Below are 25,515 nucleotides of genomic sequence, written 5' to 3'. Positions count from 1 at the left end.
TCTAATCACAGAATGCACCTCTAAGTGGCAGGATTTTCTGTAACTGCATACATTTTGACACATCACAGAAAGCAAAGTAGCAGAGACAGACCACACACTACCACTACTGTATACTTGGTGTAAGAATGTTATGGCACCGAGATGATGGCTGTATGCCAACCCGCTACTGCAGTAGGCCAAAATGTCTTATTACTTTGTGGATAGTCCTCGTATATCAATGCTGGCAACATAATTTGTGAAAATTTACATTTTTGTGTGTGAAAGTATGAAGAAAAATAATATGTAATGACATAAATATCTGGTCTCTAGTCTCTTACATGTATTGTGAAGAGTGGTCCTATCACTCTATTTTGTTTGCTTTGCGACAGTGAGGCAGTTTACGGAAGTCAACAAATGTGTTGTTGTTCACATCTTCGATCGTAAGATCGATCTGATTTAGCTCTCCGTGCTTCCTCCTATCCTTCTCAAGTTTTGTCATCTCAGCTGAACTAACTACTACATCTGACATGTTTGAACTTGCTTTTTGTAATCAAGCCTTAGTGTCCATTTACAATTTTTAAATTAAAAAAAAAATGGTGAAAATTTGTGAGGAGTATTTCTATTGGCTAGCTGTTAACGTCCTGCAACATGCTGTAGTGTATTTGATCACTACTGGGAGCCTTGTCCAGATGCTTAAACAGAGTGGGCTGTAGTTCTAAACGGAAAAAGAATAGTGTACTACTCTTCATTGTTGTACGTCTCTCCACAATCTAGTGGCATCAGCTCCATGTTGACAGTAGTCCAACTGACTATGCGTGTGTAGACTTCGTTGCGTGAGTACGTCTGATGCCTGTGACCAGAATAGTGTGTTGTAAATCCTACGATAGGGTCTCGTATGTTAATTAAACCACAGTGAACTCTCCTTGCTGTGTATAATGAATTTTCTTGCATTTTGGTGATAAACTGAAATGCTGCAAGGTTCTCCGCAATTTGGATGCACTCCAGCCTTTGCGGCACTGTCTGCTTGTCCCCGTGGTATGAGTTTTAAAGTTCCGTGTTGTGTCTTTTTAAATTGTTAACCAGGAGATTTTAGTATGACCTCAATGTGGCTAGTTCATCCATTATTTACATAAATAATCACAAATTCTTCAATTACTGTTGTAGTTTCATTTGTTTGCACATTTATGAGGGTCATCCACAAAGTAAGTTCCATTTCTATTTCTACCCGCAGCAGCACTACGATCGTAGTTCCGAGCATGTGCGGCAGTTACTCTGACTCAAAGAGAAGACATGTACGCCATATTCAGATCAGCTGCTGCTGACGTGTGCTTTGTGGTGCTTCTTTATAATGTCAGCCGTTATTGAAAATGCTGCTGCATGTGAAATCAGATCTGTGATTCGTTTTCTAAATGCATAGAAAGTTAAACCAAACAAAGTTCATCGACAAATCTGCGAGGTTTACGGACAAAACGCTGTGAGTGATTCAACGGTTAGATGATGGGTCAGACCGTTCAATGAAGGACATGATCAAGTGCACGATGAAGAACGAAGTGGACGCCCGTCTGTGGTTAATGATGAACTAGTTCACACAACTGAAGAGAAGATTAAGCTCAACCGTAGGTCTTAGTTTCCTGGCTATGGAAGTTCCGCAAATCTCACGGATCACTAATTCATGAAATTGTTAGTGAAAAACTGAAATTTCGAAAACTTTGCTCACGTTGAGTACCCAAAATTCTTACCAAACAACACAAAAAAACAATGTATGGGCACTGTACTTCAGTTTTTGACATGCTACAATGAAGAAGGCGATGGTTTTCTTTCTCGGATAATCACGGGGGATGAAACTTGGGTATCGTATGACACCCCTGAAACAAAACTGCAATCAATGGAGTGGAGGCACACTGCATCCCCAATGAAGGTTAAGTCTAAACAAATCTTGACATCTCAAAAAGCCATGTGCACCGTTTTTTGGAACAGAAAAGGCATTTTGGTGATTGATTTCTTACCACGAGGACAATCAATCAATGCACATGGTTACTGCGAGACCATTAAGAAATTGCGCTGTGCACAATACGCAGGCGGCAACCTTCTATGAAGAAGGCATACAAAAACTTGTGCCACACTATGTAGAAAAGTAGTTTAGTTGTAGATTTTTGTACACTAAATATTTTTTCTGTGCCTGCACGCGTTTGTTTTATATAACCAAACTGAACATACTTTGTGGACGACCCTCGTATATTGGGTTTTGTGTGTAAGAGAATGAAAGTGTATAAGTATGTGAGAGTGTATTAGAACTTAGTGAGTTGGCATTTGAGGAAGATTTTATGGTATCAGTTTTCGAGTTTTCAACCACATTCCTCATGGGACTTCCAGTAACAGTGCTATTAACAATAATGTTGAGTTTTATGTACCCAAAATCGTCACCATACCCCCAGAGAAAACTTCATTAAGTTTTAAAGGGATATGTTTGCCTGTCTGCATTCCATTTCACATTTACCATTTGTTTTTTCTGTCTTCCTCGTTTCAAGCTTTTTTGTGGAAATTCTTATTCTTTTATCAAATTTTATTTTCATGTAGGAAGAACCTCAGACATAAAAAGGTTACTGTCCTGTCCTGAATGCTGTTGACTTGTTTTATTTGCCTTATGACACTCGGCATTCTGTGCTCCAGAGCTGGTCAGCACCTTTCTGCTCACCTGTTGGCTGCCACTATGGGAGAGGGAGTGCTCTCATAATGATGCTGCTGCTCAGTAATCTGAGAGGTCTTCAGTTTCCACTTCAGTTCTCTATTCTGATTGGTATTTGGTTCTGAACCGAGGGTTGGTATTAGTTACAGCAAATTCCTACAGAATTGCCCACCTCAGTCATCATCTGAGTGCATGGTGTGCAAAGTTTGGCGCCCCTGCACACACACACACACGCGCGCGCGCGCGCGCGCACACACACACACACACACACACACACACACACACACACACACAGCCTGATTTGTCCTAGCTGCAGCATAGACTGATTTATGTGCCTGCCAGTGGCTCCAGCACCTTGCCTATCTGGTGATTTGAGATTGAAAAATACTGCTTAAGCTTTCCATTTCTCAATGTTTAGCTTCGGTTTCTAGTTTATTTTCAGTACTACACCTGACGATGGGCATGTAATAGCTCAAAACTGGTCATGGTCTAAGCATTGAAAAATAAAAACCTTACAACTGAAGCAGTATTTTCAGTCTCTACTGTAATGTTCGGTTGCAGATGTTCTACTGAAAGGGTTGTGTATCTGGTGAGGTATTATTACAGCCATAGAGGGAAACTTTGCAATGTGAAAACATACAACTGTGCTCCAATTCTAGGCAGCTTGCATTGTAACCTCACAACACAAGCACGAAAATTGATTGCAGTAGACGTCTTCATTGGCAGACTTGTTGTTAACATAATTAATATTACAGATGATGAGAGAAGGAGAAAAGTGTGATAATGCCAGCAGAGAAGGTGATGAAATGAGACGCAAATGTTAAGCAAATAGGTGCGCAAATTACAGGAGACACACAAGTCTAAATCTTTATACAAGATAGTTTCGGGACTTGAGCTGTTCAACGCACAGTGCACAAAGCTGGATCGGATTTAGGTATCTGCTCCAATGAAGAAGAAGCAAAATGAACACCATAAATATACTGAGTGAGTGGATGGTTTGGATAAAGTGATAGTAGGCAGAAATTTCTGCTGTGATTTGAATCATACAAGGAAATACTAACTCGGCAAAAATCTCACAGCTGTTGTCACACACGATTCTAATCCTAGGTCAGTGAAGAAACTTGGGGAAAAACCATTCGATCCACAGAATTTGGTTTTGAAAAGTGCCAGGATAAACAAGTCTTGTAGAGACAGGAAAATTTCACAAAAAAGATAACACAAAAAAAAATAATGTGAAATTACATCTACACCCATACTCTCCAAACCGCCACAAAGTGCATGGTACTAATTAATAGGGTTTCTTTCTGTCCCATTCGCATCTGGAATGCATGAAGAATGCTTGATTGAATGCCTCTGTCCGTGCTGTAATTATTTTAATCTTGTCCTAATGATCCCTATGTGAGCAATATGTAGGGGGTTGTAATACATTCCTAGAGTTATCATTTTAAGCTGGTCCTTGAAACTTTGTATGCAGGCTTTCTCAGAATAGTTTACATTTATCTTAAAAGTGTGTGTCCACTCAGTTCTTTCAGTGTCTGTGTTACACTCTTCTCCAGGTCAGACAAATCTGTGACCATTTGTGCTGACCTACTCTGTTTACATTCAGTATCCCCCAGCTATTCATATTTGGTACAGGTCTTACACACTTGAGCAATATTCTAGGATGGGTTACTCAAGTGATTTGTAAGCCATCTCCTTGGTAGACTGATTGCGTTTCCTCCATATTCTACCAATAAATCAATGCTCCCTGCTTTACCCATGACTGAGCCTATGTGATCATTGCATTTCATGTCTCTGCTATGTGTTACACCCATGTATTTGTATGAGTTGGCCTATTCCAGTAATGACTCATTGATTTATATTCATTGGACACTATGTTTTTCCATTTTGTGAAGTGCACAATTCTATATTTCTGAACATTTCAAACAAGTTGCCAATCTTTTCACTGCTTTGAAATCTTATAGAGATCTGACAAAATATTTTTGCAGCTTCTTTCAAACTATGCTTCATTATAGATAACAACATCCGTCTGCAAAAAGACTGAGGTAGGTATTAGTTCTGTCTGCAAGATCATTAATATACAGCGTGAACAGCAAGAGTCCGCAATACACTTCCCTGGGTTACACCCAAAGTTACTTCTACGTCTGACAGTGACTCTCCATCGAAGATAAAGTGCTGTGTTTTTCCTACCAAAAGTGTCCTCAGTCCAGTCACAAATTTCACTTGATCCCTACCGATTATAGACTGGGATGTCTCTGGATTCATTGCGTGGGGTACAGTAGACAGTCATACGAAATACTTTTTTGGCACGTTTTCTGAAAATTGTCTTTAGGAGCTAGCACGGCAGCCCACAGACAATTGTAGCTACAAATAGGCCGGATCCTGTCAACAATGTCAATATAGAAATGGGGATTAGCGGATATGATGTCATTATAGCAACTATTATTACGAAAGTTAATAAATCAGTTAAGGCAAGGAAAGCGTTTCTGCTAGATAAGAGCAGATAAGAAGTTACTAACATCTTACTTGTACGGTGAACTGGCATCACTTAGTACCAATAAGATGGACGTAGAGGAACTATGGACAAAGTTCAAGCAGATTGTACATCTTGGTCTGGAGAGTTACGTGCCTAGTAGGTGGATAAAGGATGGAAAAGACCCACCGTGGTTTAATAATGAAATTCGTAAGATATTAAGGAAGCAGAGGCTGTTGCACTCTAGGTTCAAAAGGGGAGATGCACAAGCGAAGGTCAGGAGAGATTCATGCATCTGTGAAAAGATCGATGTGCAAAGCATACAGCAACTACCACCATCACACCTTAGCAAAAGATCTCTCAGAGAAACCGAGCAAATTCTGGTGATATTTAAAATCGCTAAGTGGGTCTAAGGCTTCCATTCAGTCCCTTGTTTGTTGACCTGTCTGGTGTGCTGTTGAAGATAGCAAAATGAAAGCTGAAGTTTTAAATTTCACATCCAAAAAATCATTCACGCAGGAGAACCATATATAAACATACCTTCATTTGACCAACACCCGTATGGACGACATAGAAATAAGCATACCTGGCATAGAGAATCAACTGAAAGATTTGAAAACAAATTAATCACCAGGTCTGGATGGAATCCTCGTTCGATTTTACATTGAGTACTCTACAGCATTGACCCCTTACCTAACTTGCATTTATCATGAATCTCTTGGGCATCACAAAGCCCAAGTGACTGGAAAAAAGCATAGGTAACTCCAGTATATAAGAAAGGTAAAAGAACAGACCCACAAAATTACAGACCTTCGGTTTGCTGCATAATCCTTCAACACATTCCCAGTTCAAATATAATAAACTGTCTTGAGGCTGAGAAGCTTACATCCACGAATCAGCATGGTTTTAGAAAGCATTGCTCGTGCACAACTCAGCTTGCCCTTTTCTCACGTGACATACTGAGAAATATCGATGAAGAGCAGTGGGCAGATTCCGTATTTGTAGATTTCGCATGGTGCCCCATTGCAGGCTGTTAACGATAGTATGAGCATATGGAATAAGTTCACAGATATGTGAGTGGCTTGAAGATTTATTAAATAATAGAACCCAGTATGCTGTCCTCAACAGCGAGTGTTCATCAGAGACAAGAGAAGCGTCAGGAGTGCTCCAGGGAAATGTGATAGGACCGCTGTTGTTCTCCGTATACATAAATGATTTGGTGGACAGGTTGGGCAGCAATCTGCCGTTGTTTGCTGATGATGCCATGGTCCACGGTAAGGTCTTGAAGTTGAGTGACTGTAGGAAGATACAACAAGAACTAAGACAAAATTTCTTGTTGGATTGATGAATGGCAGCTAGCCCTGAATGTGGAAAAATGTAAGTTAATCCAGATGAGTAGATAGGATAAACCTGTAATGTTTCGATACAATATTACTAATGTCTAGCTTGACACAATCAAGTTGTTTAAATATCCGGGCATTATGTTGCAAGCAATATCAGGAGGAACAAGCATGTGAAAACTGTGGAAGGGTAGCATAAATGAGCGACTTCAGTTTATTGGGAGAATGATTCACCTGTAAAGGAGACCACATATAGGATGCAGGTGTGACCTATCCTTGAGTACTGCTCGAGTATTTGGGATCCGTACCAGATCGGATTGAAGGACGACATCGAAGCAATTTAGAGGAGGGCTGCTAGATTTGTTACCAGTAGGTTTGAACAAAATGTAAGTGTTATGGAGATGCTGCAGGAGCTCAAATGGGAATCCCTGGAGGGAACACGGGATTCCTTTAGGGAAACTCTATTGAAAAAATTTAGAGAATCGGCATTTAAAGCTGACAGCCAAGGGATTCTACTGCTGCCAACATACATCGCGCATAAGGTACCATGAAGATAAGATACAAGAAATTAGGGCTGATACAGGGGCGTACAGACAGTTGTTTTTACCTCACTCTATTTGTGAGGAGGACAGGATGGGACATGACACGTAGTGGTACAGGATATCCTGGCACACACACCTTACAGTGGCTTTGGAGTATTGATGTAGATATAGATGTAGACACCCCATATGATCTAATTTTTATGCTTTTCAGAAATCAAATAGTTCTGCATCTATTTGACTGCCGTGATCCAAAATTTCAGTTGTTAGCAAAATAATGCAAAATCAGCAATTTTTTATGAGATATCGAAAAATATGTAATTTTCGTGGTAAGAGTGTCATAAATCTGAGGATGACAATTTACTAATGTTCGTAACTGATAGTTATTGAAAGTTTAAAATTTGTGTTTTGACTTCCAAGCTCCTCATGTAAAATCTTTTAACATTTCAGTACCATTGTATTGAACTTTGGTGTGATGGTGAAAATAGCACCGAATTTGGCAAAAATCAAGACCGACTTTGGCAACAAACACTGACTTTTGCAAAAGCAACACAGAATTTGAGGGAAAACACCAAATTTTGTCTGGCAAAAAATAATAAAAAGATTTTTTTCCTTTCTTTAGACATGTACAAACTAGAGAACATAGTTGCAGAAGACTTGTATAAATACAGTAAATGAAACATCAGAATGAAAGCGACCAGTGGTTTGTTTAGATGAAATGTGAATTCATACAAATTATACTTTAAATAAATAAACATTGGGAAAGTAACAGTGTTTGAGGATTATTGCCTAAAGCTGCATTTACACTAAAGTTTGCAACATGTTTTTGTTAAAATTATGTTTGTAGTGGTATTTGCAACATTGTTCCTTGTTTAGGTCCCTGTTCACTGTGGCGGCAAACATTTCTCACGGTGTACTCACTTAGTCTGCGTCTTCATTACTCGTAGAGCATTTGCATCATCTGCTACACTATGTCTAGCAACAAGGAAGCTATATTGATATGTGGAATTGTACTGTTAATGCTGCAAAATTTAAGCAGACAAAGAGAAAGGCATAATTGTCATTGATGGTCAAAAACATGCCATAGAATAAGTGGCACAAGTAACCTGCTACAGGAGTTTTATGATCCTCCCCCAACTGGAGATTCGTGTCAAAGCATAGCACATTTATTTTACATTTTGAATCAAGCCATATCACAGGTAGTGTGTGAAGTTTAAAGAGCGTTGGTTGAAAGTGTGAAGGTTTATGCAAATGTAATGGTAACAGAATGAAAAAAATTTTGCTGATGTACATACTTGATTGAATATTGTCAATTACGTTTATTTTGACACCATTACTAACTCTGATAGTGAAAGGAGAATCACTACCTGTTGATGCTCCTCCCACATGCACACTCACTGATGTCGCTGTACTTCTGTACAACTGAATTTCTGCTTCAAAAAGCACTTTACTCATTTTGTTCTGTGTAACTGCCCTCTGGAGTGGTGAGAATTTTCGTAATTTGAATGCAACATACATTGCATGTGCATCACACTCATCTTTTTCTTTGTATTTTCCCCTCTACTTCCTTCTTCATTACACTAGCTTATATCACAAGCAGTGATTAAGCTATCTGGTCTTCTGCCCACTGTTTTCTGCTGTTATGGAGGAGGAGGTGTTTTAGAAGGACCTTGTCATTCAACTTCTACTGCTTCCTCTTCTAAGGAAAAATCATTCAAAACCTGAAATGATATATATTTCAGATATCAGTGACTGAAAATACAGTATAAAATACAAATAAAGATTAGCAAGCATACATTTACATATCTCTGTGTCCAGTGTAAACATTGTTTCTTATAGTTCTTGTACATCAGGGGCAGCCAAGATTTTGGCGTATGGGCCATGCCTGGGCTCGAGTGCCAAAGCGCTCGGTATTGTTTCACATACTTCCAACCCTGCCACGCCATGCCGTCTGAGCCCAAGGAGGGAGAAGAGGGGAACACAGTGAACACACAGCATTTAAATAGCTGTGCAGTCGTAGTGTATATGACTTGGTTTTATATTTCAAATTTCACAAACTACATTAATTTTCATTATTTCACATTTCACAAACAATATTAATTTTCAATATTATTTAGTTATTTTTGACATGCTGAAGACATAATATAATTTTTATCTGTACAAATTGTCACCATACTGACAGACTCAGATAATTTCACATAGTTTCGTATTGAAGTTGCTACGTAATCGTGACTTATTTAGTTTCATAATCGAAAAAAGATCTTTCACACAAATGTCAGAAATACACACACACACACACACACACACACACACACACACAAACAAACAAATGCTACTCACATACACATGACTACTATCTGTGGCAGCTGAAACCACTGCAACTCAGCACCTTCACTGTATGGTGAATAGCAACTATCCTCTTCATAATATTGTTACATTCCATCCTTGATTTCCCATTGTTTGATTTCACACAAATATGTCGATCAAAATATTGTAGCACTCTCATAGCCTCATCTTGGAGACTATGTAAGGAAAGAAATTAGATGCCCTCGAACAGTTTTAGTGCAAAAGGTGTGCCATTAAAACGAAAATTACTGTACAGGTCAGTCAGTTACATCTGTACATGCACAGGGGCGCTTTCGTCTGAAACAGCAAACGGTCTCAAAAACAGCTCGGAAACAGGTGTAACATTGACAATGTCCTCAAAATCTTTATAAAACTATTCTTGTATTTCAAATTAATGATATGGTTATAATAGAAGGAAACATTCCACGAAGGAAAAATATATCTAAAAACAAAGATGATGTGACTTACCAAATGAAAGTGCTGGCAGGTCAACAGACACACAAACGAACACAAACATACACACAAAATTCAAGCTTTCACAACAAACTGTTGCCTCATCAGGAAAGAGGGAAGGAGAGGGAAAGACGAAAGGATGTGGGTTTTAAGGGAGAGGGTAAGGAGTCATTCCAGTCCCGGGAGCGGAAAGACTTACCTTAGGGGGAAAAAAGGACGGGTACACACTCGCGCACACACACACATATCCATCCACACATATACAGACACAAGCAGACATATTTAAAGACAAAGAGTTTGAGCAGAGATGTCAGTCAAGGCAGAAGTGCAGAGGCAACATCTTTGCCTCTGCACTTCTGCCTCGACTGACATCTCTCCCATTCATTTTGGTTCCACTCCTACGGCTGCTGTACCATCTACACCTGAATCCTATTGAACTGGTTTGGAATCTTGCAAAGAATAAGTTGCGTAGTTGTATCCCATCAAACACCTCATTCTCATAGCTGAATAAAAAATGGCTAATGCTTTTGTTTTCTTATAAAAAACTTTGTGTATCATCCAGCTCGATACAAATCCGTAGATTTGATGACGTTTTGTTGACTTTTGAGTTAGTTTCATTGCTTTTATATTCGAGCAGCTTTTTGTTTGGCCTCACGAGGCACAATGGACCTCATTCCGTACCTAATCACTTTAGAAAGATCCGAGGCAGCCACCAGTAATTGAAACTGGAACCTCCACGATACCAGCAAAGAACAGTGACGTCTAGACCACGAGGGCAGCCTGCTATTCTGGCTCTGAGATTGAATTTCACTGCCATGGGTTCAGACGAGAAAAGCCATATGTCACATCGAATAAGTGAGTGACAACTATGGGAGGAGAGATACTTCCAAACAACGGAAAATCCAGGATGGAATGTAATAGTATTATGAAAAGGAAAGTTGCTACTCACAACATAGCGGAGATGCTGAGTCGCAGATAGGCAAAACAAAAAGACTTAGAAATAAAGCTTTCGGCCATTAAGGCCTTCGTCAACAATACATGTGTACACACACACACACACACACACACACACACACACACACACACACACACCTGCTGTCTCAGGCAACTGAAACCCCAGTGCATGATGGGACTGGTAACTGGGTGGGGGTAAGGAGGAGGCTGCACCGGGGAAGGGGAGGGATAGTATGGTGGGGGTGGCAGACAGTGAAGTGCTGCAGGTTAGGCGAAGGGCAAGAGACATTGGAGGGGGGGGGGGGGGGCGTAGTAGAGAAGGAGAGAAGTAAAAAGACTGAGTGTGATGATGGAATGATGGCTGTGTAGTACTGGAATGGGAACAGGGAAGGGCCTGGATGGGTGAGGAAAGTGACTTAACGAAGGTTGAGGCCAGGAGGTGACAGGAACATAGGATGTATTGCAGGGGTAGTTCCCACTTGCGCAATTCAGAAAAGCTGGTGCTGTTGGGAAGTATCCACATGGCACAGGCTGTGAAGCAGTCATTGAAATGAAGGCTGTCATGTTTGGCAGCGTGTTCAGCAACAGGGTGGTCCACGTGTTTCTTGGCCACTGTTCATTGGTGGCCATTCATGTGGACAGGCAGCATCTTGGTTGTCATACCCCTGTAATAGACCTAAATTTAAGACCTGTCCCATACATCCTCCCATCACCACCTACTCCAGTCTGGTCACAAACATCACCTATCCCAACATAAACAGGGCTACCTGTGAATCCAGTCATGTGATCTACAAGCTAAGCTGCAACCACTGTGCTGCATTCTATGTGGGCATGACAACCAACAAGCTGTCTGTCCGCATGAATGGCCACCGACAAACTGTGGCCAAGAAACAAGTGGACCACCCTGTTGCTGAACATGTTGCCAAACATGACAGCCTCCATTTCAATGACTGCTTCACAGCCTGTGCCATCTGGATCCTTCTCACCATCACGAGCTTTTCTGAACTTTCCCTGCAATATGTCTCACATTCCCATAACCCTCCTGGCCTCAACCTCCGTTAGCCACTGTCCTCACCCATCCAGCCCCTTCCCTGCTCCCATTCCAGCACTACACAGCCATCATTCCACCATTACACTGTCCGCCCCGATAGCTGAGTGGTCAGCGTGACGGATTGCCGTCCTACGGGCCCGGGTTCGATTCCTGGCTGGATCGGGGCTTTTCTCCGCTCAGGGACTGGGTGTTGAGCTGTCTTCATCATCATTTCATCCCCATCTGGCGTGCAGGTCACCCAATGTGGCGTCAAATGTAATAAGACCTGCACCAAGGTGGTCGGACCTACCCCACAAGGGGCCTCCCACCCAATGACGCCAAATGCTCATTTCCATTACCATCACACTCCGTCTTTTTACTTCTCTCCTTTACTGCTACTCCCCCCTCCCCTCCCCACATCTCCCCTGCCCTCCATCTAACCTGCAGCACTTCACTGTCCGCCACCCCCACCATACTATCCCTCCTCCTCCCTGCCCCAGCATCCTCCTTACCCCAACCCTCCCGTCACGCACTGGTGCTGCTTGCTCGTAGTGTGGTTTCAGTTGCCTGAGACAGCAGTTTTGTGTGTGTGTGTGTGTGTGTGTGTGTGTGTGTGTGTTGTGAGCTAAATCCCAGAGATGTTTGGGCTCACATGTGGTTCCTCTTCGTCGAAATGTCTTGGCTCAGACTCGTCTAGGGGTTGAACCGCACGTGTCGCAGTACACGACCTAAATTGACACTTGTGACCCTTAGGTTAAATTGTCTGGATGATGGCAAGTTTGCGAAATATGAAGTTAACCAAACATATAGTAACAGTAATAATAATATCGGGAACTAAATTAACAACCCATAAATGATGTACGCCACACAGTTGCGATTTGGTTAGAATAATGTTTATTCAGAAAGCAAACTAATAGCTCAAGTGGTTGTATTAGAGTTACTGCTACACTCGAGCATATATATCCATTTGACACAATTCCGTCATTCACAATCTCATCGTGAAATACAAGTTATCTGCGCAAAAAGTTAAGAGTTCACACCAGGCACGCGGTCGCTCACCGCTCAGAGACTAAGTCCCGTGACACCACACAATGCCAAATTTTCTAAGTCGTTTCATTTCCTAGCTGCCTAAAGTCCAACTGTACTCTTTCGCATCTGCACCCGACCTGTACCCTTTGGTCTCCAGCCGAACTGTCCGCTTTCATGTCTGCACCAGCACTGTCTCTGTACCCGGCCGCTCTTCCCGCACGCCGAACATACTCGCTCTACTGATCACTGCAGTTTCCTTTCATGAAGCCGTCCATCTGATTGGCTACAGCTTATTCTACATTATTTTACATTTTAACATATTTAAATAATCAAAGCATGACCACTTTCACATTCTAAATAAAATAACAGTAATATTCATTGTTAAATTCTTTTACATAAAACCAGTACAATTTCCCTCGTTAACTTTGAATGTCATGGCCAGTAGCCTTGCACAAGTGTGCTCTCTGATAAATAAATAAAGAACAAAAGTAACTATTATGCACTAAACTTTACAACAAATATTCTATTACGTAATGATTCAATAAGGTGTCATGCTGTCATCGTTCAATGTGTTTTGTCTGGAGGAAATGATGACCTTATGCTTAACTGAAAGTACTGATAATTTAAATTTACTATATCTTTTGAACAAATGATGTTACAGAGTTAATATTTACAACATTTCTCATTTTAATTAAGCACTTCTATATGAAATGTCGATCGTTAAGATTGACCAAAGCGTTCAGCTTTTAGCATTCAGCTCTTTGTTGCAAAACGTGTTAATTTCACTTTAACAGTAAATACTAAACTGTTATAAATATGATCAATATTAAAGTTTTATTGGGATCACCCTGAAAATGTATGAAGGATGGCAGATTAAAATTACTGTGGCTTCATTCCATGAATTACTACAGAATTAAATAGTTTCCACAAATGTTTCACTTTATGGCTGACCTTAGGTCCGCCATATCTAACACTGCTATGTATCCCTGGCCACAAACGCCTTCTACTGGGTTTCCCTATGGTGTAGGTTCTTGTCTGTCTCACTCACACACTACAGTACTTAGGCCTCAGTAGACAATAGACTCCTGTGAGTTTCCCCATCTCTTGGTGAATCTGCACCCTTTGTGGCACACGGTCCTGGACGACAGGGTTCATTTCACAATTCCTGTAGGATGACTCTTTCAGCCATATATTTAAATGAGAGCGAAATGCTCGTTAACTCACAGTGTGTGCCTACATCTATTGTTGACGAAGGCCTTAATGACCGAAAGCTTTATTTCTGACAGACTTTTTGTTGTGACTATCTGCGACTCAGCATCTCCGCTATATGGTGAGGAGAGATACTTTGACGGATGAGGAAACTGAAAATATAATAAAACTGGCTGCCATGGACTCAGCAGTATCTTCTGCTATTGAAAAACAGGCAATGAATTGATAGATACAGCTGATGTAGATAGTAACATCACAGAGGAAGATAATTTTACGGTTACTGCCAGTGAAGCATTGTGAATGGCAGAGATGAGATGTCATGTTTCTGTTCTTGTTCAAAGTGGGGTCTTAGTTCAGAGTGGTGTACAGACACGTGTGTGACACTGCTGTGTGTGGTGGTACTGCCTGCCCTCCTGCTTCTCGCGTGAAAAGACTACAGTGCTGCTTCCCTGGTCTGGTCGTCAGCTGGCTTTGCATTGTGGTACCTTTACTTGTGCCACTACTTGCATTCAACCTGGGGACCTTCCAGTATAATATTCACTTCATAAAAAAAATTTGTTTAATAACTTCTCACCAGCTAACTTGCAGCCATCAGGGACTTCATAACGGAGCAATCATTCTGTGTCGATCTCCATTTGAAGTGAACTCCACTGCCACTCGCAAACTAACCTGATACTAATAACACTTTTCTCCTCAGATTGCCATTCTCTCTTAACACTACATCGTGGCATCCTCTTACACGTGGATGACAACTTAATCTCTCTGCTCCTAGAATGTAACACGAAAAACTGTATCATGCTTTCGTTCTGCTTTCTGTCTATGAGTCACCAGCAGTAAATACAGAGTGCACACTATCTTATGTGCTGGCAGGTGGTGAAAGCTGGTTTCTTCTGGCTACCCCTTCGTAGACATAGCCAGTCATGTTTTTCTCCATCTTGAAATCATTGCCTTAAAGTAGATGTTATGTGAGCAGATTAGAGACCAAAATGATGTCCCTGAAACAGCCAAATGTAAAAACCTGTAGTCCAGTCATCACATGTTGCCTGCAACACTGTGCCCCTTCAGGCCTGCTCCAAACATCAGGTTCCTTGAAGGGGACATCACTGGGACCTTTATGCAATTGAAATGTGACTGTAGAAAATTGTACACTGTTTCCTTCATCGTGGGTTATTTGACATAATGGCTGTTAATTACCTCACCATTTTGTGCTTTTAGTACCAGTTCCTAAGAACATATTACGGTCAGATTTGAACTACCATACCTGTATTAGTTAAACCACATGAAGTTTACAGGCATATAATAGCACCTGGGGGTGGGGTGGGGAGATAACCTTATGTGACTGTTGAATATTCCCATAATTGAATTAAAATATAAATCAATGCATCATGTGCTCTGCACATTGCACATCTACATGGATACTCTGCAAATCAGACTTAAGTGCCTGGCAGAGGGTTCATCAAACCACCTTCTTAATAATGTTCTATTAGTCTACTCTCGAACAGCACGTGTAAAAAAGAACATCTATATCTTTCCATGCGAACTCTTATTTCCCTTATTTTAATGTAATGACTGTTCCTCCATATGTAGGTCGGCATCAACAAAATAGTTTTACACACAAACAAGAAAGTTGGTGACTGAAATTCCGTGAGAAGATTCCACTGCAACAAAAAACACCCTTATTTTAATGATGTCCACCCCAAATCCTGTATCATGTCAGTGACACTCTGTCCCCTATTGCTCAATAATACAAAATGTGCTGATCTTCTTTGAACTTTCTCGATGTACTCCGTTTATCCTATCTGGTAAGGATCCCAGACCACTCAGCAGTACTCCAAAAGAGGACAGACAGGCATATAGGCAGTCTCTTTAGTAGACCTGTTGCATTTTCTAAGTGTTCTGCCAATAAAATGCAGTCTTTGGTTTGCCTTCCCCACAACATTTTCTGCATGTTCTTTCGAATTTAAATTGCTCGTAATTGTAATTCCTAGGTATTTAGTCAAATTTATGGTTTTCAGATTAGAGTGATTTATCGTGTAACCAAAGTTTAACGGATTCATTTTAGCACCTATATGGGTTACCTCACACTTTTCATTATTTGGGATCAGTTACCAGTTTTTGCACCATTCAGCTATCTTTTCTAAATTGTTTTGCAATTTGCTCAGAGCTTCTGATGGCCTTACTAGACAATAAAGTACAGCATCGTCTGCAGACAAGACAACTACTCAGATTGTATCCTAAATTGTTTATATAGATAAGGAACAGCAGGGAACCTATACCACTACCTTGGGGAATGCCAGAAATGACTTTTTGTCAGTTACTACGAACTGTGACCTCTCTGACAGGAAATCACAAATCCAGTCACATAACTGAGATGATATTCCATAAGCACACAATTTCACTACAAGCCGCTTGTGTGGTTCAGTGTCAAAAGCATTTTGTAAATCTAGAAATACGGAATCAGTTTGAAATCCCTTGTCAGTAGCTCTCAACATTTTGTGTGTGTAAAGTGCTAGTTGTGTTTCACAAAAACTGTTTTCTAACTCGTGTTGAATGTGTGTCAATAGACCATTCTATTTGAGGTAATTCATAATGTTTGAACACAGTATATGTTCCAAAATCATGCTGCATATTGATGTTAGCGATAAGGACATGTAATTTAATGGGTTACTCGTACTAGCTTTCTTGAATATTGGTGTGATATGTGCAACTTTCCAGGCTTTGAGTATGGATCTTTCGTCAAGTGAGCAGTTGTGTATGATTGTTAAGTATGGGACTATTGCATAAGCATACTCTGAAAGGAACCTAATTGGTATTCACTGTGGACCAGAAGACTGGTTTTTATTAAGTGATTCTGAGGATATGTACTTCTATGTTACTCATGTTGGAAGCTGTTCCCGATTTGAATGTTGGCATATTTACTTTGCCTTCTTTTGTGAAGTAATTTCAAAAGGCTGTGTTTAGCAGCTCTGCTTTTGCAACACTGTCATCAATAGTATTTCTATTGCTATCGTGCAGAAGAGGCATTGTCATTCTCTTGCTGCTAGCATACTTTACACATGACCAGAATCTCATTGGATTTTCTGCCAGGTTTCAAGACTGAATTTCTTTGTGGAAACTATTGTAAGCATCTCGCATTGATGCCCACACTAAATTATGAGCTTCTGTGAAAGGTCACCAGTCTTGGAGATTTCACATTTGTTTAAATTTGGCATGTTTTTCTTGTTGTGTCTCCAACAGTGTTCTGACCTGTTTTGGGTACCAAGGGTCATCAGCTCTGTCGTTTGTTAATTTATTTGGTAGAAATCTCTCACTTTTTCGGCATTCTCATTGTTGTCCTCATAATGGTCCTGCAGAATCAACAGTGTAGCCTTAAAGTAATGCTAGAATGTACCAAACTGGTCGAAATGTGTTAACACTAAAACACCTGGTGGATATCAGTCAACCAATTTTTAAATTCTGAGATGAAGTTTCTTCTGTGTTTAAAATAGTCTGTTTGTTTAGTTCTGTGACTTATAACTGTTTTAGAGGAGGTTTAATTTGCCTTAATTTTTTGCTGTGTAACACAAATTTAAAAAGAGAATTAACATTTACTATTTGTTGCCAAAGGCAGTCAGTTGACCACTTCCCACAGAAATTTATTTAACCTGGTTTATTTGTCACTTTTGTTAGCCAGCAATGACGAACTTCATACAGTGTAGCATGTGAAAGTTTTTGCTTGTCCATTGTCACTAACATGTCGACAGATGAACTGTAATAGATTTCTATCATGGTCGTGGTCTTTCTGATACTGAAAAGGATTGACTGCTCGCAGACACTAATGTTGGATATGTTCTAAATGGTTTCCCACATTTGGGACAAGGTGAATTGAGATCTGGGAGAACATATTATGCTGTGGCTCATAGTACCTTACATACAAAAGGGGAGAAATGTTACATTAGACAGCTTCTTCACTTCTCTCAAGCTGTTGAAAGAGCTGAAAAACCAGGATACAAGATTGATGACATTATTCTAACGTATTGCAGAGGGAAGACTAAGAAAAATGTGCTTATTCTTAAGTCTATGCACTCTGCTGCAACAGTTCAGGAGAGTGCAGAAAAGGGAACTCCAGAAACAGTCAATTTTTATAACAGTGCCAAATTTGGCGTAGATGCGGGATATCAAGTGCCACACAAATATAGCATAAGAGCCATGATGAGGTGCTGCCCTGTGCATGTTTTCCGTTACATTGTAGATCTGGTGTGATCAGTGCCCACACCTTGTGCAAGCAGATAACTGGCTCTACCACCTCTCGACAGTCTTTTATAAAGAAAGCTGTAGAAGAATTAGTGATAACAATTAGGAATTGTCACCCTCAGCAATTCCAGACTCCATTCAATTTGGCTGCTGAGAGAGTATAAGGAACATCTAAAGGTGCTAAATGAAAAACTTGCCAAGTTTGATTGTGCAATAAAAACTAAATTAGAGATAATTGTTGTAAATGTAAAAAAATTGCATGTGACTCGTATGTAAAGATATGCAAAAAATCGCAGTCGAGATTCTCAGAATATACAGAGTTCTCCATATAGATGTGTCTAGTAAAACATTACTTATTTGTTACAGGATAAAAGTATAACTAATGGATAGCTAAGAAACTCTAAGATAATAACAAAAGTCACCTATTGTTATATGTTGTAAAACAATAACACTAAAAATGTAAGCAGTTTTATGTATTTCTAACACAGTGTCACTTAATTTTTATATGGTGTAACATAAAAATGAAATTTAGCAGGTTCAAATAAAAAATAATTCAGGCTTATTTTCAAATTCCGTCTATTAGTTTTTTTCCATTAGTGGTTGAAGTTTTGTCAGACAAAATCCTCTTATCACAGCCCCACTACATTACATACCGCCTGGATGGTCTACCTAAGATCTTCAAGAACCGTATTCCAAACAGCAGGGACATTTTCAGGAGTAATGCCGGTCCTGAATTGCTATAATTGTCAAACGATGTTCTGCCATTTAGGAAACGTTTAAAACATTTCTAAGTTTGACTGTGACCTATGGTGTCTTCCATAAATGCTTGTTTCAACATGTCGTGTGTATGTAATGGTTTTTCTGAGTCTGAAATCAAAAGCATATGCACACACGCTGTTCTCAGACACCCACCATTGTTAATCTTGGAAGATGGGCAACACACGAGAGATGCACGTAAAAACTAAATGTGACCATGTAGCAAAAAGCCACACTCAAACGGACTGCGAAGTACCAACTGGCGGTATTTCATCATACTAGGTAGACCTCACCAGCTCCACATACTTTCCAAGAACTTGTGAGATACCAACTGGCGGTATTTCGTCGTACCAGCTAGACTTCACCAGCTACACATGCATTCGGAGAACTTGTGGTTAGCACCATGTAAATGGCTTTAAACACCTCATTTGGCATTATAAACCTTTAAAGACATCTTGGACTGCTTGCAAAATTTTCTTGCTGTTCTTAGCTATTGTGTTGTCTGCTATCTTAACAGACTACATGTAGTGTCTGCAGCATAAATTTCTGTCGTCGTCTTCATACTTCTATACTTCTCAGTTATTTGTCTTACCAATTTTTTATGGTGTTTTCTCATGTCCTTTTGAAGACACTGCCTATTATTTGTTTGTGTATTATCTGGTTTGCAGATTATTCAAGTTTGTGGATCATTTGTCCCTTAAAAAAAGTGCAATATTTTTCTGTGGCAAACAACAATAAACAATACGTCTTTCCATTGTTATCAGCCAGTCTGTTCTGTGTAAATTGAAAACAAACTCGGCTTTCTGATGTTAATCAGTGTGTTAGTGTCAGTGGAGCAAGTTGAAAGAAATTTGTAAAAGATATGATAGAGAAACGTGTTGACAGTAAACAAAACTTAATAATTAATTGGAAGATTTGAGAAGGGGTGTAAAACTAAGTGGTGATTATGGTCATTGTAATTAAGTTTTCACATCCTAATGTGACTGTTGTTACACAGCCAGTGGACAATTGCATCAGTAAAATGGCACAACTGGGCTGACCTACAAAGAATGTTTGTTGATGAGGATGATTTGGTGACTTTCTGGAAGAAGTTGACATTTCTAATTGCCATAGACTGGATATCTGATGCTCGGCAGGAAGTCAAGCCACATACACTCCTGGAAATGGAAAAAAGAACACATTGACACCGGTGTGTCAGACCCACCATACTTGCTCCGGACACTGCGAGAGGGCTGTACAAGCAATGATCACACGCACGGCACAGCGGACACACCAGGAACCGCGGTGTTGGCCGTCGAATGGCGCTAGCTGCGCAGCATTTGTGCACCGCCGCCGTCAGTGTCAGCCAGTTTGCCGTGGCATACGGAGCTCCATCGCAGTCTTTAACACTGGTAGCATGCCGCGACAGCGTGGACGTGAACCGTATTTGCAGTTGACGGACTTTGAGCGAGGGCGTATAGTGGGCATGCGGGAGGCCGGGTGGACGTACCGCCGAATTGCTCAACACGTGGGGCGTGAGGTCTCCACAGTACATCGATGTTGTCGCCAGTGGTCAGCGGAAGGTGCACGTGCCCGTCGACCTGGGACCGGACCGCAGCGAGGCACGGATGCACGCCAAGACCGTAGGATCCTACGCAGTGCCGTAGGGGACCGCACCGCCACTTCCCAGCAAATTAGGGACACTGTTGCTCCTGGGGTATCGGCGAGGACCATTCGCAACCGTCTCCATGAAGCTGGGCTGCGGTCCCGCACACCGTTAGGCCGTCTTCCGCTCACGCCCCAACATCGTGCAGCCCGCCTCCAGTGGTGTCGCGACAGGCGTGAATGGAGGGACGAATGGAGACGTGTCGTCTTCAGCGGTGAGAGTCGCTTCTGCCTTGGTGCCAATGATGGTCGTATGCGTGTTTGGCGCCGTGCAGGTGAGCGCCACAATCAGGACTGCATACGACCGAGGCACACAGGGCCAACACCCGGCATCACGGTGTGGGAAGCGATCTCCTACACTGGCCGTACACCACTGGTGATCGTCGAGGGGACACTGAATAGTGCACGGTACATCCAAACCGTCATCGAACCCATCGTTCTACCATTCCTAGACCAGCAAGGGAACTAGCTGTTCCAACAGGACAATGCACGTCCGCATGTATCCCGTGCCACCCAACGTGCTCTAGAAGGTGTAAGTCAACTACCCTGGCCAGCAAGATCTCCGGATCTGTCCCCCATTGAGCATGTTTGGGACTGGATGAAGCGTCGTCTCACGCGGTCTGCACGTCCAGCACGAACGCTGGTCCAACTGAGGCGCCAGGTGGAAATGGCATGGCAAGCCGTTCCACAGGACTACATCCAGCATCTCTACGATCGTCTCCATGGGAGAATAGCAGTCTGCATTGCTGCGAAAGGTGGATATACACTGTACTAGTGCCGACATTGTGCATGCTCTGTTGCCTGTGTCTATGTGCCTGTGGTTCTGTCAGTGTGATCATGTGATGTATCTGACCCCAGGAATGTGTCAATAAAGTTTCCCCTTCCTGGGACAATGAATTCACGGTGTTCTTATTTCAATTTCCAGGAGTGTATTTCAGTTCAATCACGGGGGGAAATTCTTTGTGATATTGAAGAAAATGATTTTCATGGTTTAAATGGCAGAGAAATGACAAATGTCACAAATAATGAATCTGGGAACAGGTTTAAATGGTTTTGAAGATCTCAATGAAGAAAACTTGGCTGAGTGGCTGAAGATTACCACATGTGAAGTGGCTTCCAGTACACGAGTGATACCAAAATTGCGACCACTGCTTCACAACGAAACAAAGAAGAGATCAGTGAATGTGAAAGTGGGTATGAAGACAGTGACCTTGCCAGTCATTGTACTGCATTGCAATGTTTTGATTCTTTTCTAGGTTATATGGGCCAGAGAGGGTTTCAGAGCAGTGTCATTATTTGCTGCAAGAAAAATTTGAAATTCCGTCTGAAAAAATGTGAGCTCCTCTCAGAAACAGACAAACATCACAGACTATTTTAAGAAATAAACAGGTGTCCAGTGCCCATGCTCAGAACTTGAATAAACTTTTGAACAAAGAATGCAGTTTGAAAATATTTCATTTATTTGTGTTATTGGTTATTTGTGTGTCTTCTCCTTCATGTTACCTCGAATAATCGGGAGTGTAATGTATTTCTTTTTAATGCTATGCAAAAATGTATTGAAATTTCTGAAATAACGTGTGTTTTTGTGTTTAAATAGGCATCGGCGGCCAGCCATTACAAGGAAATACAGAAACTCCTCCAGGCACTTCTTCACAAGGTAAGACACTAATTTATCTGACTTCCATATCTTCACAGACATATTTATCACATTGTTTGAGTGGTAAGGGACAGTTTGTTACATATACCTTAGATCCACACTAGCAAGGAACAAAGCCTTCAATACCTTTGTGTCAAATATAACAACTGCCATTATACTGGAAAAAGTCATGTTCTTGTCAGTAGTGTGACACATATGGATATTTAAAACCATTTCAGATTTAATTTTTACAGGAACTACCAGATATTTTAGGCTGTGGATATGTTTGGCAGAATTGTAGTGTTTATTCTGTGTGCTTAGATACAAGAAAAAGAGAGGAGGGGGGGGGGACAGTCTCAGGGATAAATTTGGCAACAAACAGAGAACACATAATTCTCTCTTTTTATCATCTGTGGACTGAAGGAGAGCTGGGTGTAGAAAGGCAGAGCTTCTAGTTTCTATTGTTACTTCATTTAAGTTGTAAATATTCTTTCAGAATTGCAATAATTCATGTTTTGTAAAAGATTTTAATCTAATTTAGGAATAAATTGCCTAATAAGGTTAACCTATTTTCATTTTGCGGAAATGTTATTCACTTTTATTGTGGAGTTGTCATATCATAATTACGACAATGAAGGCATATCATAGTATTCTTTATTGAGCATCCTCATTCCAGTCTCCAGTTATTGTTTTAAATGGTGTGCCATATTCAACCTCTTGATAGCAACATTGTTATTTCCTAGCTTCATTATCATTTTCTGTGATCCAATAAAAACTTTTCTTCCAAACATTCAGATATTGACACATACAAGTTTTAATTGAACCCTTAGAGTGTCCTTAGAGATACGTTTTCTTTTACTTCCAATATCTACTAAAACAGCATAATTCCCAAACTTCTTTTCCTCTGACACCCTGTATATTTCTGCTTCTGTACATTAGTATAGGTTGAGTACACATTTTTAGTTTACAAATGCCCACTAGCTCTACTTCAGTTATTTATCTACTGTGGAAGTAGCAGCTTGCTTCCTTCTTGCATTGCTGGCACTTAAATTTGGTCTACAATCTCAAAATAGTATTCAGTGAATGTTCACAAAAGTAGAGTAATTAAATTTATTAGTCTTGCTTCCATCTGTTATTCATTTACTTGTCTATATCAATTTCCTACAATAGCATTCCCATTGTCAGCACATTATGAAACAACTGTCATGAAGTAGTAGATCAATGGAGAGCAATTAAGGTATTGTTTTGATAGTAAAATTTGTATAATACCCCAGTTTTAGTACATTTGTTACTGAATATACCCTTAATAAATAAGCTGCTCATCAGTACAACAGTATACGAGGTACTATCCAAAATTTTCGGGACTGGTGCTGTCATCTGTTGAAACCTTACCTTTGGAGTAATGGTCACCATCACCCTCGGAGTAGTTCCGATCCGCACGTACACACCGGTCCCAGCACTTCTGCCACTGGTCAAACGTTTTGTGGAAGTCCTGTTCTTTGAGGGTGTTTATCACTGCCAGTGATGCTTCTTGAATCCTCTCTAGATTGTCAAACCGACAGCCTTTCAACTTAAGTTTCAGTTTTGGAAATAGCGTGAAGTCGGAAGGTGCCAAATCTGGCGAGTACAGTGGGTGGGATACAACCGCCATGTTGTTTCTTGCCAAGGCCAAGGGCCTGGTGAGGAAGGACATGTGACAGGGCGTGTTGTCGTGATGCAGCAACCAGTTCCCTTGATGCCAAAGTTCAGGCCGCCACGCCACACATTTTCACGGAGACGTCGCAAAACTTCACAGGAGTACACGGAATTAACTGTTTGGTTGTGTGGGATGAATTCTTTGTGAACAAATCCCTTTGTATCTCGCTTTTTTGGGTCTTGGAGAGCCCGGGCTCTTTCACTCAAACATACATGTACGGCTCATGCTGTGCCCCCTCAAACACTTGTTGAATCATTGCAAGGGTCTCCATACCACTTTTCCCGAGATTTGCCCAGAATTTGATACACACGCACTGTTCTGTTTGTGGATCCATCGTAAAATCGCCACACACCAAACACAGAGTATTACGGAAATCACTGTGGACATGCAACACGTCCTGCCAGCTGAATGCCACTCTGCACACTGACTCGTCAGATATTCAGCTCTCGCCACCTAGTGGTGCAAAGATCTACTGCTCCTACTTTCCAGATGGCAGTACCAGTCCCGAAAATTTTGGATTCAACCTCGTAGTTGTTATCTACAGCTATTACATGGCATCTAGTTCAATTGGCTCTTCACACAGTTAACAAAGCTATGTGGTGGCTAAATTAGGATAACATATGTAACCACAAAACATATCATCATACAGTATCAGCTGTTAACATGTTTGACGGTGGAGCAGATGGCGTTTGGCTAGGGAGACTGATCAGAGATTGATTTGGAAGGTAACTATGCACCTGAGGGCAAATATGGCAGAAATATTGGAAGACCTTATATGTAGCAGAGGTAAAGGAAGGGGAGACTGAAAATTGATTCAAAGTGAGATGAAAACGGGCAGCAGAAGAGGAAATGGGAAGTAAGCAGCCAATTATAGAGAAAGATTGTGCTGAGGGCAAGAAATATCCAACATCGTTAACAAAAGATAAATGGCAAACAATGACCTTTTTTTGGGGGGGTGTCAGAAAAGAAGGTAGACATCTTATATAAATGTTAATTAATAATTCCACGTGGGAAAAATATATCTAAAAACAAAGATGATGAGACTTACCAAACAAAAGCGCTGGCGGGTCGATAGACACTCAAACTTACACACAAAATTCAAGCTTTTGCAACAAACGGTTGCTTCGTCAGGAAAGAGGGAAGGAGAGGGAAAGACGAAAGGATGTGGGTTTTAAGGGAGAGGGTAAGGAGTCATTCCAATCCCGGGAGCGGAAAGACTTACCTTAGGGGGGAAAAAGGACAGGTATACACTCGCGCGCGCACACGCACACATATCCATCCGCATATACACAGACACAAGCAGACATTTGTCTGTGTATATGTGGATGGATGTGTGTTTGTGTGCGAGTGTATACCTGTCCTTTTTTCCCCCTAAGGTAAGTCTTTCCGCTCCCGGGATTGGAATGACTCCTTACCCTCTCCCTTAAAACCCACATCCTTTCGTCTTTCCCTCTCCTTCCCTCTTTCCTGACGAAGCAACCGTTTGTTGTGAAAGCTTGAATTTTGTGTGTA

At 41.0% G+C, this 25,515-nt stretch overlaps 1 protein-coding gene across 11 annotated transcripts in view; it reads left to right on the top strand.

The window, feature by feature from the left end:
• LOC126175152 (broad-complex core protein) overlaps positions 1-25,515 on the top strand; it is a 220,323-nt gene that overhangs the window by 55,441 nt on the left and 139,367 nt on the right. For all 11 annotated transcript variants that reach the window (XM_049921724.1, XM_049921730.1, XM_049921729.1 and 8 more), the window contains exon 5: positions 22,269-22,328. In XM_049921724.1, coding sequence (XP_049777681.1) covers positions 22,269-22,328 — 60 coding nt within the window. The remainder of the gene's footprint in view (positions 1-22,268; positions 22,329-25,515) is intronic.

Source organism: Schistocerca cancellata, chromosome 3 (genome assembly GCF_023864275.1).
Source record: "Schistocerca cancellata isolate TAMUIC-IGC-003103 chromosome 3, iqSchCanc2.1, whole genome shotgun sequence".
Lineage (NCBI taxonomy): Eukaryota > Metazoa > Arthropoda > Insecta > Orthoptera > Acrididae > Schistocerca > Schistocerca cancellata.
Note: the sequence above shows the minus strand (reverse complement) of the source record. Positions and strands in the feature narration are given on the sequence as shown.